General features: G+C 40.8%; 1 protein-coding gene across 1 annotated transcript; it reads left to right on the plus strand.

Moving 5' to 3' along the window:
* Positions 1-2384: 2384 nt before the first annotated feature.
* Positions 2385-14520, plus strand: LOC144514370 (alpha-2-macroglobulin; the record flags this gene model as incomplete). Its single annotated transcript, XM_078245515.1, has 12 exons — positions 2385-2455; positions 10318-10405; positions 10559-10739; positions 11013-11169; positions 12019-12071; positions 12502-12522; positions 13030-13195; positions 13275-13359; positions 13468-13618; positions 13903-14020; positions 14147-14256; positions 14353-14520. Coding segments are annotated over exons 2-12 (1296 nt in total), but the record flags the coding sequence as incomplete, so codon positions are not given.
* Positions 14521-14635: the final 115 nt, after the last annotated feature.

Below are 14635 nucleotides of genomic sequence, written 5' to 3' on the forward strand. Positions count from 1 at the left end.
TTTCACAGTGAAGCAAGGTGGCTCTCTCGGGGCAAAGTGCTGTCGCGTGTCTTTGAGCTCAGGGCAGAGATTCGGATGTTCTTGGAGGAGGAGCGCATGTATGAGGCTGCAAGCAAGTTCAGTGATGAACAATTTCTGTTTAAACTGGCCTACCTCAGCGATATGTTTGGCAAGCTGAATGAATTAAATCTTCAGCTTCAAGGCAAAGACAAGCACCTACCTCACCTGGCAGACAAGATCACTGCATTCACCAGAAAGCTTGAGGTATGGGGCAGGCGCCTCGATCAGCAAAACATAGATGTCTTTGAGAACCTGAGTGAAGTTGCTGAAACCACTGATTCTGGAGCCACCACAGTGATCCCATGCATTAAGCAGCACATCTCTTCCCTGAGAGGATTGTTTCAAAAATACTTCCCGAACAACTCAGCTCAGGTTTAAAGCTCAAAACACTTAGTGAATTCTGGTTTGGAGTGGAGAGGGAGTATCCACTCATCGGGCAGAGAGCTGTGTGCATTCTTCTTCCCTTTGCCACATCATATCTCTGTGAGATGGGCTTTTCAGCTGTTGCTTCACTGAAAACAAAGTACAGATCTCAGCTGAACATTGAGCGTGACTTGAGAGTGGCAGTATCAAGCCTGCAACCCCGCTTTGAGAAATTGTCCAATGCAAAACAGGCTCATTGCAGCCACTAATGCAGGGATAAATAGACCTGTCTTGCCAAATGGATTTCTTTTCTTTTCTTTTTTTAACAGATTGCAAAGTGGCACTTTTATTTCTTTTCTATTTTTGAACTTGATACAAATTTTGACACAGCTGCACTTTTATTTTCTTTATTGCTGTTATTTGATGTAGATAGTTAGTTTGTATTTAGATACAACTTGTTACTATACTGATACTACTTGTTGTTAGTAGTTAAGTGTTTAATGGTCTAATCGTTTCAGCTGGACTTGTAGGCCGTTATATTGTTGGATAGTCTATTTTATAATAAAACATCGTAGTTTAATCTGTAAAGTAACTAATAACTAAAGCTGTCAGATGAATGTAGTAGAGTAAAAAGTATAATATTTCTCTCTGAAATGTAGCGGAGTAGAAGTAGAAAGTGGCATGAAAAGAAAAGACTCAAGTAAAGTACAAGTACCTCCATTGTCTTCTCCTTGGTTTTGTTGTACCTTTCGCTGACCATTGTTTTAAGCACCTTCCGGGATGGGAGGACATAGCTTGGATCAAGCTTGTTCACAAAGGCCCTGAAACCCTCATCCTCCACGATGGTGAAGGGCTGCAGATCCTTCACCACCATGTTTAGAAGAGCCTCATTCAATTCCCTCTGTCTGCCTTTTAAAAGAGAAGATAAAACATACTTTCAGACAAATACATTGAAAAAATACAGCTTCAAACAGTGCACAGCTATTAAAAGTAGCCTACTGGTTTATTATTTGGAAACCTTCCTAAACAAAGGTATGTTATGAACGTGTATGCTCAGTGTGCAGAGAAAGATAAAATGGAATGTAGAACTACAACAATTAGGAAAACCAAAATGATGCCTTCACTGGCTGTAGATTGGGTACTCATGTAGACCTATAAAATGTATATTCACAAAATATTATATTGACAACATATTATATTATGTTCACAGTGAAGCTGTTTTTTTTAACATGATTGGCAGTTGTGATTGGGACGTTAGGTTGTAGGGCTTAAGTTGACACAGGCCTATGGACTTTCTAAACAGTGTCCCAACAGTTTGTTATTATATTTCAATTATAATTATATTTCAAACAATGCATACCTTGCTTAGATGGCCCAGCAGTGTCAGTAGCAGGCCTAGGTACAGGGGGAATGCTACCATCCTCTGCACCCTGCAAAATGGCAGGATGAGTGCTCCTCAAATGGCGCATCATGGATGATGTATTGTTGCAGTAGGCTAGCTGCCGATCACAATACATACATCTCACTTTATTTGGGGTTTCCAAATGGAAATGCTGCCACACCACAGATGTACGGCATCTCTTCTGTGGAGCCTCCATATATATATATATATATATATATATATATATATATATATCATACATATACTATATATATATTGATCTATCTATCTATCTATCTATCTATCTATCTATCTATATATATATATTTATCTATTAATGTGTCACTGTATGTATCCTCTGTCTGTCTCTAGCCTATCAGTCAATGTGTAAATTTAAATGTAAGCCTAAATATAACTAAACATATCGCACTATAAATGTCACTATATCACCAACCACGAGGTCAAGATGCGTTGACTTTTATACAGCTGTGCGATTGCGTGGTCTGTTCCTGACCCTGTCAATCAAACGCTGATTCGAAACACTCCGAAGCTTCATTTAGCCGTAGTCACGTGATATGGGTGTTTTGAGTCACGCTTCGGATCAGTGTTTCCAAACATCTACGCTTCGGGATCTCGACAAAGCTTCGGAATGTAAGTTTCGCGTCAGCCATCCCTAGTTGTAACCAGTGACAGTAAAAAGATAACGTGGTTAACCTTTATTTTCCAAACTCACACAAACACCTTTCGTTCAACAGTATTAGCACGCTACATTTAAGCACTTGTCTGTGTGTGTCTAAGTTACGTTTTGACTTCGGTGCATGTCAGTTTAACGTTAGTAACTGTGGCTAACTTGAGAGTGCATCGCTGATGTCTGTTAGCAGAATTAAACATGCAGCAAGCCACTTCATGTGTCGGATATCTTTATAAAACAATCTCCAAAAAGCTCTAACATGGCTGGGAGGTCAAGTGTAGCTTTAGGTGAGGATACTAGATGCCTACCAGAGCTGCAGCCATGTATCTATTGGCTGCAGTGTTTGAATGGGTGGACCTAGGTGATCTTGTCATGACCAGGGATATATGTCGATGTAGACTGGTGTAGAATAACGTTCTTACTATTTGCAGATAAATATAATAAGAATGTAAAAGGTTGTCAACTGTCCAACACACACAGCAATCTCGAGGGCAGGGGAGAGGTAAGGGGACGCACAAATAGACTCACACACACTGACACGTTCTGGGAACGGTTAGAATTTGAATAAAATAAAGAAAAGTATTATGTGTACTGTGTATATTGATTATGTGTCAGTGTTTGTGTGAGGCTATTTGTGAGTCCTCCTTACCTCTCTCCTGCCCTCGAGATTGCTGTGTGTGTTGGACAGCTGTTTTCTGTGTGTGTCTGTGTGGTGTGGCCGGCCGTGTGCGCGTGAGAGTATGCGTACCCAAGTCTGTGTGTAACAGAGGGCAGTTAAGAACGGTGTGTCTGTGTGAGGCTATTTTTAGAAATGCTTCTCTGCATGTGGAAGGGACAGCAGCCCAGGGAAGAAATCTCCAGGGCAAGAATAATCATGTATAAAAACTTGGCAAAAATGTCATAAAACACCTGGAGAAATGGCATAAGAATTTAAATTTCCCTTCAATTTAGAAGCCTTAAGTATGCTTGCTTCCGAAGCGTAATAAAATGAATGGGAGAAAGATTTGAGGAGAAAAGTAGGAGAAAGCAAGGCTCAGGCCTGGGTAAAAAAGGAAGGGAAAAAAAAAAGAAGGTAAATGATTAACAGCTTGCATGCGTGATTTGCGTCTGGAGCCCGGACATCAGTGACTGATCATCCTGGAGGAGATAATCTCCAGCCTCTACCTCATTGAAAGTTAGAGAGGAGAGGACTGACTGTTGGGCTTCGGGGCATCACCTCCGTCATCCTAAAAGAGTTGGACCACTTGTTTTAAGCTGTGAGGCACCTACAATGATTTTACTTTTAATAAAATAATTCAAAATTTGATAATTTTATAAGACTAATACGCCCTCTATGGTAGAGGCAGAGCTGGAGGATGATGGGGGATTGTTGTCAATTTCCCTGGTGGAGGTTGCTGAGGTAGTTAAACAACTCCACAGTGGCAAAGCCCCAGGAATTGATGAGATCCGTCCAGAAATGCTTAAGGCTCTGTGTGTGGAGGGGTTGTCTTGGTTGACACGCCTCTTCAACATTGCGTGGAAGTCTGGGACTGTGCCTAAGGAGTGGCAGACCGGGGTGGTGGTTCCCCTTTTTAAAAAGTGGGACCAGAGGGTGTGTGCCAATTACAGGGGTATCGCACTTCTCAGCCTCCCCGGTAAAGTCTACTCCAAGGTGCTGGAAAGGAGTGTTCGGTCGCTAGTCGAATCTCATGTTGAAGAGGAACAATGCGGATTCCGTCCTGGTCGTGGAACAACGGACCAGATCTTTACTCTCGCAAGGATCCTGGAGGGAGCCTGGGAGTATGCCCAACCAGTCTACATGTGTTTTGTGGATCTGGAGAAGGCATATGACCGGGAGATACTGTGGGAGGTGCTGCGGGAGTACGGGGTGAGGGGGTCCCTTCTCAGGGCCATCCAATCTCTGTACGACCAAAGCGAGAGCTGTGTCCGGGTTCTCGGCAGTAAGTCGGACTCGTTTCAGGTGAGAGTTGGCCTGCGCCAGGGCTGCGCTTTGTCACCAATCCTGTTTGTAGTATTTATGGACAGGATATCGAGGCGTAGTCGGGGTGGAGAGGGGTTGCAGTTCGGTGGGCTGGGGATCTCATCGCTGTTTTTTGCAGATGATGTGGTCCTGATGGCATCATCGGCCTGTGACCTTCAGCACTCACTGGATCGGTTCGCAGCCGAGTGTGAAGCGGCTGGGATGAGGATCAGCACCTCTAAATCGGAGGCCATGGTTCTCAGCAGGAAACCGATGGAGTGCCTTCTCCAGGTAGTGAATGAGTCCTTACCCCAAGTGAAGGAGTTCAAGTACCTTGGGGTCTTGTACGCGAGTGAGGGGACAATGGAGCGGGAGATTGGTCGGAGAATCGGCACAGCAGGTGCGGTATTACATTCAATTTATCGCACCGTTGTGACAAAAAGAGAGCTGAGCCAGAAGGCAAAGCTCTCAATCTACCGGTCAGTTTTTGTTCCTACCCTTACCTATGGTCATGACCGAAAGAACAAGATCCAGGGTACAAGCGGCCGACATGGGTTTCCTCAGGAGGGCAGCTGGCGTCTCCCTTAGAGATCGGGTGAGAAGCTCAGTTATTCGTGAGGAGCTCGGAGTAGAGCCGCTGCTCCTTTTGCGTCGAAAGGAGCCAGTTGAGGTGGTTTCGGGCATCTGGTAAGGATGCCCCCTGGGCGCCTCCCTAGGGAGGTGTTCCAGGCACGTCCAGCTGGGAGGAGGCCCCGGGGAAGACCCAGGCCTAGGTGGAGGGATTATATCTCCAACCTGGCCTGGGAACGCCTCGTGATCCCCCAGTCGGAGCTGGTTAATGTGGCTCGGGAAAGGGAAGTTTGGGGTCCCCTGCTGGAGCTGCTACCCCCGCGACCCGACCCCGGATAAGCGGACGAAGATGGATGGATGGATAATTTTATAAGGTTTGGGATTTTGCTAAGGTTCCCCACTGTCACATTTGGTCACGTCATTGCGCCAAAGAAATGAGTGACATTTGTGAAGATGGGAAACAGAACAAATAAATCCAATCCCTGTGAAGAAACGGAGCAAGTTAATTCAATTCTGATAAAACATCAGACTGACCTGATTCAAATGTTATTCTTATGAAAACTAAATATGGTGATGTTACTGTGAAACCATTAAGAATTATGTTAAAAAAACATTGGTTTTGTTTAATGAAAGTGGAATATAATGAGGCAGTTAATGTAAGTGTAAGATAAGATTGAGTCGGAGATCTGTAAGATTATAGGGGAGAACAAAGAGAAGCTGATATATTGATAATTATGTCCTTACAGAAGAACAAGAGGAACAAATGAGTTTAACACAATGATTTACAACCTGATAAAAAGTATTTCTCTGTGGTCTATGTCAGCAGGCCTAATGCTTTCGTCTCTAACCCTGCAGACAAGGACAACCAGTTTTGGTTCGCATTCACCTAAAAAATGAAAAGATACACTTATACCAGAATCCTTCAAGGGTATTGTGAGTCTCCAACCATCTTTTCGCAAATAATGTCTGCTACCTTGCCAAATTTGAACCTCCAGCAGGAAGTCAACTTTTGCTTTATGTCGATGGCATCTTGGTGTCTTCACCATCTGATCGTCACACTCTGGCCCAGATGTACTAACGCTTTTACGCCCACTTCAGTCGTATTTGTTTTCGCAACGTACGCGTGAAAGCATGGCGAGGTATGTACAAACAGGCCGCACTGAGGTAAAAGAGCAGACTGCCTGTTGTGGGAACTGAAAACGGCATATTGCGCTTTTCCATGTCATGCATATGCATTCATGGGAGGGTCAAGGGGAAAGTGGGGAGTTTCCCATAAAGAGATGGGAGGAAAAGCGTAAACTGTGCCTAATTATGTATTCCGCGCTATGTACAAAAAACGTCCGTGACAGCGCGCCTCTATTTTGCAGTGAAAATTCTCCGCCTCTTAAAAGCAGGTGTAAACCAGACGCAAGCGGGTTTCCTCGCATATGCCTCCTGGTGAAATGGCAGCAGTAATCCGAGCAAGACGAAGACATAGGCCAAGGAGACTGAAAAGATTTTTTCCACAAGGATCACACTTTTTCAGTTTTTCAGTGAACACAAAATCATTAAGCGTTACAGATTAATCTATGCAATATTATAGTTATTGGAAGAAATCAAAGATGACATAGAATCTCCGACTCAGCGTTCACATTCCATTCCAGCAGTTGTTAAAGTCATCGCTACATTACAAATATTTAAAATATCATTTCAAACAGTCATAGCATCAGCAGTGGGAATATCGCAGTCTGCACTCAGCCGTATCATAGCACCAGTACTCAAGGCTTTGCTACAGTGCACTAGTCAATACATACACTTCCCCACCACTACTGCCGAAATAACCATAGCCAATGACCCACACACAACAATACACAACCCAACAACAGCAGCTCAGCAAAATTACAACCGGGCACACATTCAGACGATGGGGGGATTGAGCGTACATTTGGGGTCTTGAAAAGCCAGATGCGCTGCTTGGACCGCACAGGTGGAGCACAATTTACAGTAGGCCTGGGCGGAGAAAGACGCTGATTACCCGATGAACTGCAGGTTTGGTAAATACGACGTGAGCTGAAGTATCACAGTGTGCGCTTTCTGCGGGTTGGCCATTGCGCTGATAACGCTACTTTCGCAAATGTACGTAGGCTACATCTGGCCGTCTGAGCCTAAAATTAATGACTCACTCGACGCCAAACAAACAGCATTCATTTCTAAATTACATCACAACAAAAATACAGTAAAATAAAACATTGTGTGGCTTTAAAGCATTTTGGCTAATATTATCTCTGCAGCGTTTAACATGCGATTTACCCATAGACTGTTTGTTTGTTAATTTTACAGTCAATGGATTTAGCACAGCAGTTATCAGGAGTTCTGCTGTGGATTAGGCCTACCCATAATTTGTTACTTTTAGCGCTGCGGCGCAATGTGAAAATCAAGCCAAGTGGGTTTTATTGTCATTTCAACCATATACACTATATATAGTGAAACAAAACGTTTCACCATGGATCAAGTGGTGTTACACACTTTTGTTTTTTTTAAACGACATAAAATTGACATTCGAGACCGCTAGGCTACATTTAGTGCACACACATTATAGATTATACATAAAGTGCAATTACTACTTAAAGTAGAGCATTTAAGACGGACAAGGGACAGGACAGACAACAGAAAACCAAAGACAGGGCATAAGTAGACTTGTAACAGAGCACTGATTGTTATAAATGAGGTAAAGGTAGAATATACAGAATTTAGCAGAAAAAAAAAGAAGGGGGGAAAAAAGTGCAGGAGTGCATTTCAGTTCAGTGTGAAAAATGTGCATCATGTGTTGTTCAACAGTCTGACTGCTTGAGGGATGAAGCTCTTCCCCATTCTGGAGGCTGGGAGCAGTTATACTGCGGTACCTTCTACCTGACGGCAGTAAGGAGAAGAGTGCATGGGACAGGTGTGTTATGTTATGGCTTTGCGCAGACAGTGGGTGTTGTAGATGTCAGAGAGGGAGGGAAGAGAGGCCCCAGTGATCTTTTCAGCCGTCCTCCCAGTCTGCTGCAGGGCCTTTTCGTTCTGCAACAGTGCAGTTACCAAACCACGCTGTGATGGCAACGCTGAGGATTCTCTCAATAGTCCCTCTGTAGAAAGTTGTCAGGATGGGGGAGGGGAGGTGTGCTTTCCGTAGCTTCCACAGAAAGTAGAGGCGTTGCTGGGCTTTCTCTGTCATGCATGTAGTGTTCTGAAAGTGACGCCAGCAGACGGCGCTCTCCCCATTTATGCAGTAATTTAACAGAACCTATATACGACCCGTTACACCAATATTACATATGGTTAAAGTATCACTCCCATTTTATGTACAGATGACAGATATTATAACTGAAGTGCAACAAGCACATACATTTAAAATATTAAATGTTTAGCCCTATGCTGACAGTTTAATTACCTTGTTGCTATCCTGTACAGCTCCAGCTGCTTTTATTCTCTACATCCACCTTTTCTGCTTGAAAAGCATGAAGAATCATGGAAAGAAGCACTATTTGTATACATTTTCATAAGAAGAAATAGTAGTAGTAGTTTTTTATTCAGCCATAATACAGTCTGCATGAAGTGCTGCTCTGTTGTGTAGAAGTTGTCCCTCTGGTGCTCTTCAGTTTGGGGATCCTATAGTTTAAAAGGTTGAAGGAATCTGAGGCACTCAAGTGGTTAAGAAGTCTTTAATATCTTATTGACTACCATGTCATGTCTTGGCATGTTTGAATGATTATGTTTTAGTTTAGTTTTATTGTTTTTCAATGTACAGCACATTTCTTCTCTACTGTGTTGTAACTCATTGCCTGTATGTGACTTTATCAGTTCACAAATATTTACTTACTGGAAAATGTGTCTACTTTGGCCCTAGTAATCTTTAAGAGCTGTTTGCATGACAAAAGCAAACATACCACGCTGGGTAAAGGGCAATGTTGCAGAACTTAACCTACTGAAACTTTGACGCGTTCAGTTGATTTAAAATAGTTAGCTACAGCAATAACATCCTGGCATTGTCACTATGGAAGGAACTAAATGCTTAAAGGTGCAGTGTGTATATCTTAAAAAAAATAAAACTCGGGGGGGGGGGGGAGAGATGTTTTCATGCAGCCAGGTCTCTGTTATCACCACAATAATCTGTGCGATGGTTGGTAACCACAACTATGCAAATGAGGAGCGGTCAGCTCAACGCCCTGCTTCTTGAAGTCACTGCAACGCTACCAGAATGCTTTGCCCGGCTGCTCACATAGACAATGAATGGGAAGCGTGGAAGTGACGCTTGCCAGTGGACACGTACCGGTAGCCTAGCCCGGCTTGCTTGGCTCAGATCTGCTTCCCTCGCATTGCTGCTTGTGCGTCCTCTCAAAAAAATCTAAACTTTAGGCCTTGAAAGTCTTACATACAGTATTGTGTTCTAGGTCTTAAATCATTTTAAACGGGTCATAATTTTACTACGCTCATGCAACGCTAGTTCTAATGCTCTTTTTTCTTAATTCCGTGGTGTTTTTTCTTTCACTAGTCCAAATATTTTGCTGTATTACGACTACAAATGAGACCAACATGCAACTTGTATTGCAGCCAATCAGCTTTCGTGTTATTGGCGCGAGTCTCTTCTGGATTGTACCACAGAGATAAAACAGATTTTATTCTTCAGCTATGGGGAAGTTCAAGTTTAACGATACTTGGCTTGAAAAAACAGAATTCAGGGCATAGTTGATGTTGTGATAAAGGTCTTAAATATTGTTCATAATAGACTTAAAGGTTTTAAAAAGTCTTACATTTGAGTTGGTGAAACTCTGTTTCTGTTTCTGCATGCTTCACTGAGCGAGTAATCTCGCCAGGATGGAGCTAGATTCTCCTGGGACTCATACATCTTTTAAACACAGAATCTCAGTTTTGAGGACATTGCAAGGTTTATTGTGTGCCAAACTAGTAAAAAATAAATCATGCAGTTCTTGCACAAGGTCAAATGCTGCCCCTATTTATTTTTTTGGAGCATGTGGCAAGGAACTACACATTGCTAAAATATTCTAAAATGATATAACGTACAACAGACTGATTCAGTAAAAAAAAAAATCTTTTCATATTACATATTATAGTTGGAATTAAACTATCTGGACTTCAAACATTGCCCAATTACAAAATTGCAGTCAGCATTACACACCACAACATGAAGTCTATAAATGATTGAATGGGTTACCTTAAAATCAAATAGAGGGGATGTGGGGGTGGGATTGTGGGCGTGGGATTCTCTATCAGACTATTAAACAGATGCTGACTCATGATCATCTCATTCAGTCATGGGTCGTTCTGGGATTCAGATGTGGACATGGAAACTGTGTGTCTTCTTGAGCTGGATGTGCGTGGGCCAAGTGGTGGCAGGACCGTAAGTTACCTCTACAGTTAAAAAATAATAATAGCCTGTGGTTGAATGAATTGATCATGGTTAAGGATTTTATGCTGCATAATCTTCTGGGTTGGGGTTATTTCCATGTCAGATCCAGTGAGATATGTACTGTATGTTTGTCTGTGGCTGTAGGCAGTACATGGTAGCCATTCCTGCAATTCTTGAATCTGGAGCTGAGACCAAATTCTGTGCGAGTCTCCTGCAGCCCAGCGAGACTCTGGAAATGAGCGTCACTCTGATGTCCCAAGAGGCAAATACAACCCTTCTGAAGAAGACGTCCAGTAAAGAATTTCATACCTGCACTGAATTTAAGGTCAGCAGCTTTCCTGATTTTATTCATGTACATATTTCAATAAAATGTGTTGAAGAAATTGAGTTGGAAAACATTGATTGGATTTGATAACGCATACAAAACCACACATAGATTTGTAACAAAAAGCACACAATAGGAATAAATAAATTGTGTAAATTGACAACTGCTGTTGTAATACATTCGTGATTTTAGACAAGTTATATATTCATAAATAATTTTCTTAATGGGATGTAATGGCTCTCTTGGTGTCTATAAAATCTCTTTCTGTCACAGGTTCCTTTAGTGCAGGATGAAGTGGTGCAGAACTTTGAGGTGGAGGTACGAGGCGACACATTCTACTCTAAAGAAGTCCGAAAAGTTAAGATCAAAGTCTATCGACCAATGACATTCATCCAAACAGATAAACCAATCTACCTCCCAGGACAAACGGGTAATTTTGAGCTGATGGGTTTATACTTGATTTATGTTGGTTACTTTATATTTGCTTTTTTAATCTATTTTTGCTTGGTTACCTATGTCGATTATTTGACTTTTGTATTTACTGATAATGAGTAGTGAGATTCCTTCCATAAGCCTCCTAAGTTTTTTTTTTTCCTCACGTGCACAACTTGCTTCTTTTCTTATGTTGTCCTGTTTATTCCGCTTTTTGTTATTGTGCAAATAAATCAAATCAAAGCTCTATGACGTAGTACACAATATGGTACCATATATAGACATATGAGAAATAAATAAATTGCAGTGCAGGGTGAACAGAGTAAGAAATTAGATGATGATATGATAATGATGATGATAATAATAATAATAACAAATAATTAAAAAGAAATGTATTGCCACAATATCATTATATTGTATATTGACATTCCCAGGATTTAAAAAAAAAAAGCCCCACAATGATAGAAATCTGTCAGCTCTGACTAACTATTAGCTCTAACAGGTAGTGAGAAACTGATTGTGCCCCAAAATATCAACAGTAATTTTAAAGCAACACTATGTAACTTTTAGCTGCAGCTGTAGTTCCAATGAGACAACCTGTAAGGGGAACTTGGGATATTGGGACATTTTCCACTGATTATTATTTATTAATGTATGCGGTTCTATGTCAGACAACAAGAGGGAATGCCAATAGTAAACTATACATTTTTCTCACCTTTTCTTCTTTCTTTCAAATCTGATGTACTTTCTCAGTTAACAGAAGACCAATCACTGGCCTGTTAGGATGTTTAACACTGCTGTAGAAGAGCTGTAAAGTCTTGATGTAATCTCTCTGCATGTCTCTCAGTGCATTTCAGAGTCATCACACTGGATACCAAGTTAAGACCTGTCAATCAGCTGGTGAGTGTTTGAACAGTCTTTGCTTTCTTTAGGTCTCTTTCATAAACAGTATCAGTGATACGGTTTGAAAATGGTGCAGGTTTTAGTTTTGATTGAACCAGAATATGAGGTTGAATTTGAAGGTTGCTGACCCAGTAATAAATCCATTCCAACACCTGTTTCTCATTTTGCAACATTTTGTCACACATTATCCCATTTAATTGGAAATAACAGTGGAATCTATACCAAAGATTACAATAGAAAAATTACATACTCTTGATGACAAGCCTTTTTGAAATGTTTTTTTTTCATGTTTTGTGTGTCACACGTTCATATATTTAAAATCATAAACATAAGAGCTGAAGTCTGAGTTTATCATCTTTAACTCACTGTGTGATGAGTGCAATACAAAGCAGCTTGTCCTAACAAATCTTTCTTTCTTTCTTTACAGTATGATACAATTGAAATTGAGGTAAGACTAATATCCACACTTACACACACTACTGGGTATAATAAACTGAAAGTTTAAATTTTTTTAAAAGTTTGATTCAATACAAATACGTGGACCAAAATATAAGATGTATTTGTCAAACTACATAAAACTTGATTTAGAAAGGATAGAAGACAAATGTGTGTGTGTGTGTGTGTGTGTGTGTGTATATATACTTTTTGAAGCAACTTCTTTATGTACATTTGCACATTATACACTAATCAGACCAATATCTGTAACTGGCCACTGATATTAGCCTGCCAGTACATTCATCAGGATCTAATTGAGAGTAGTTTCAAATAATATGTTGTTAAGGTGTATGCTTCAAGTTTTCATGATGTTTTTTCCCACAGAGTCAAGAAGTCAAATTTGTTTACACCAAACCATGGCCCAGTTTTTTCTGCCATCTTGTGGAAGGAGAAGAAACATGCTCTTCCTGTATTCATGAGTTTCCTATTGTCACATGTTCTTGTTTACTTCACTTAACAGGATTCTAACAGCAACAGGATTGGACAGTGGCTGAATGAAACCTCCAATAGTAAGATATTGCAGCTTTCTTACGCCTTGAACTCTGAGGCCCGTGAAGGAGCCTACCAAGTTACTGTGTCGATTGGGTTAGATAAAATACAACACAGCTTCAAGGTGGAAAAATACGGTAAGTTCGTTTTTTTTACCATCCATTTCAATCCATGTGTAATGAAGCAAAAGTTCTAATAATCATAATTTGTCCCCAGTTTTGCCTAAATTTGACGTAAAATTAAATGCATTTGATGAAGTAAGTACTAATCAGGAAGAAATCAAGGCTGAAGTATGTGCAACGTAAGTAAAAGCTATTTGGCTCATTACTCTTAAATAATCTAAAATAGGTCCAGTTTAGGGAATGGTTTCTTTTCAATAACAATGCTTTTTTTATGTCCAACTAATTAGGTATACATACGGACAGCCTGTGCCAGGCAGTGTTGACTTTAAGGTGTGCCGACCTTTAGATGCCTATGTTCATATACCCCTTGTATCCACCCCTGAACATCCAGAGGGAATCCCTGAAATCTCGATGCCTTGCTACGAGGAGACAAAGCAGGTACAGTAGCTATGGTGACAGTCTCATGAAGCAAGGTGCATAGACCTTACATATCCTCCTACAGAATGTACACTGTGCACATTTAAGACTACATATTGTCATCTGTCTTGTCAGTCTAATGTACAAATTGAGGAGTGTAAGTACATTTTTATACAATGGAGATAGTAGTTAGATATAAAGATTTTACAGTTAAGTTTTTAAGAAGTAATGGTGATGACGTGTGGAAAGTTTGAAATGTCCTTCACTTTTTCATTTTATTTTAACTTATTTTATTGTGTTTCTAGATGGATAAGAAAGGCTGTGCCACTTTTATCTTCACAATGTCAACTTTCACGAAAATTGCGCAAAAGGCGCTGCAAGATGTACTGCAACTCAGTGCAAATATGGAAGAGGAGGGGACAGGCAAGTCATAACATATATTGTACTTATAGTTTTAAAAGAGTTAGTAGGACTATAATAACATTACTATGCCATGTATTGAAACAATATGGCGTACACATTGTTGTAACATGAAGACTTCTTGTACAGGTATTTCACGCTCACAAGAGAAGACTACGGTGATTTCATATGTTGTTGGAAAGCTGTCTTTCACTGACACTCCCAAGATTTATAACAAAGGATCAAATGTGGAAGGAAAAGTAAGTGCATTTGGTCTTCACTTCTTCAATGTGATTCTATACACAGCAACTGAAGCAGTGTGCATTCTTGGTGATACAATGTTGTGCTTCCAACAGGTTAAAGCAGTTTATTACAATAATACACCCATTCCTGACATGCCGGTGTTCCTGTTTGAGGGTGAAAGGTGGTCATCGCGTTGGTTACAGAACCTCACAACCGACAGTGACGGTGTCGCCACTTTCTCATTAAGCACAGCTGACTTTGAAGGGGACATCCACTTACAAGTAAGAAGTAGAAACTACAATCTGTAATCCAACATTTGCTAGCCACATTATTATCTTCATGAAAGTTTTATAAACAGTCCAAAATCTAAAACCTAAAATGGTTTCTCAATATGCT

The sequence above is a fragment of the Sander vitreus genome, unplaced genomic scaffold (assembly GCF_031162955.1).
Source record: "Sander vitreus isolate 19-12246 unplaced genomic scaffold, sanVit1 ctg556_0, whole genome shotgun sequence".
NCBI classification, from domain to species: domain Eukaryota; kingdom Metazoa; phylum Chordata; class Actinopteri; order Perciformes; family Percidae; genus Sander; species Sander vitreus.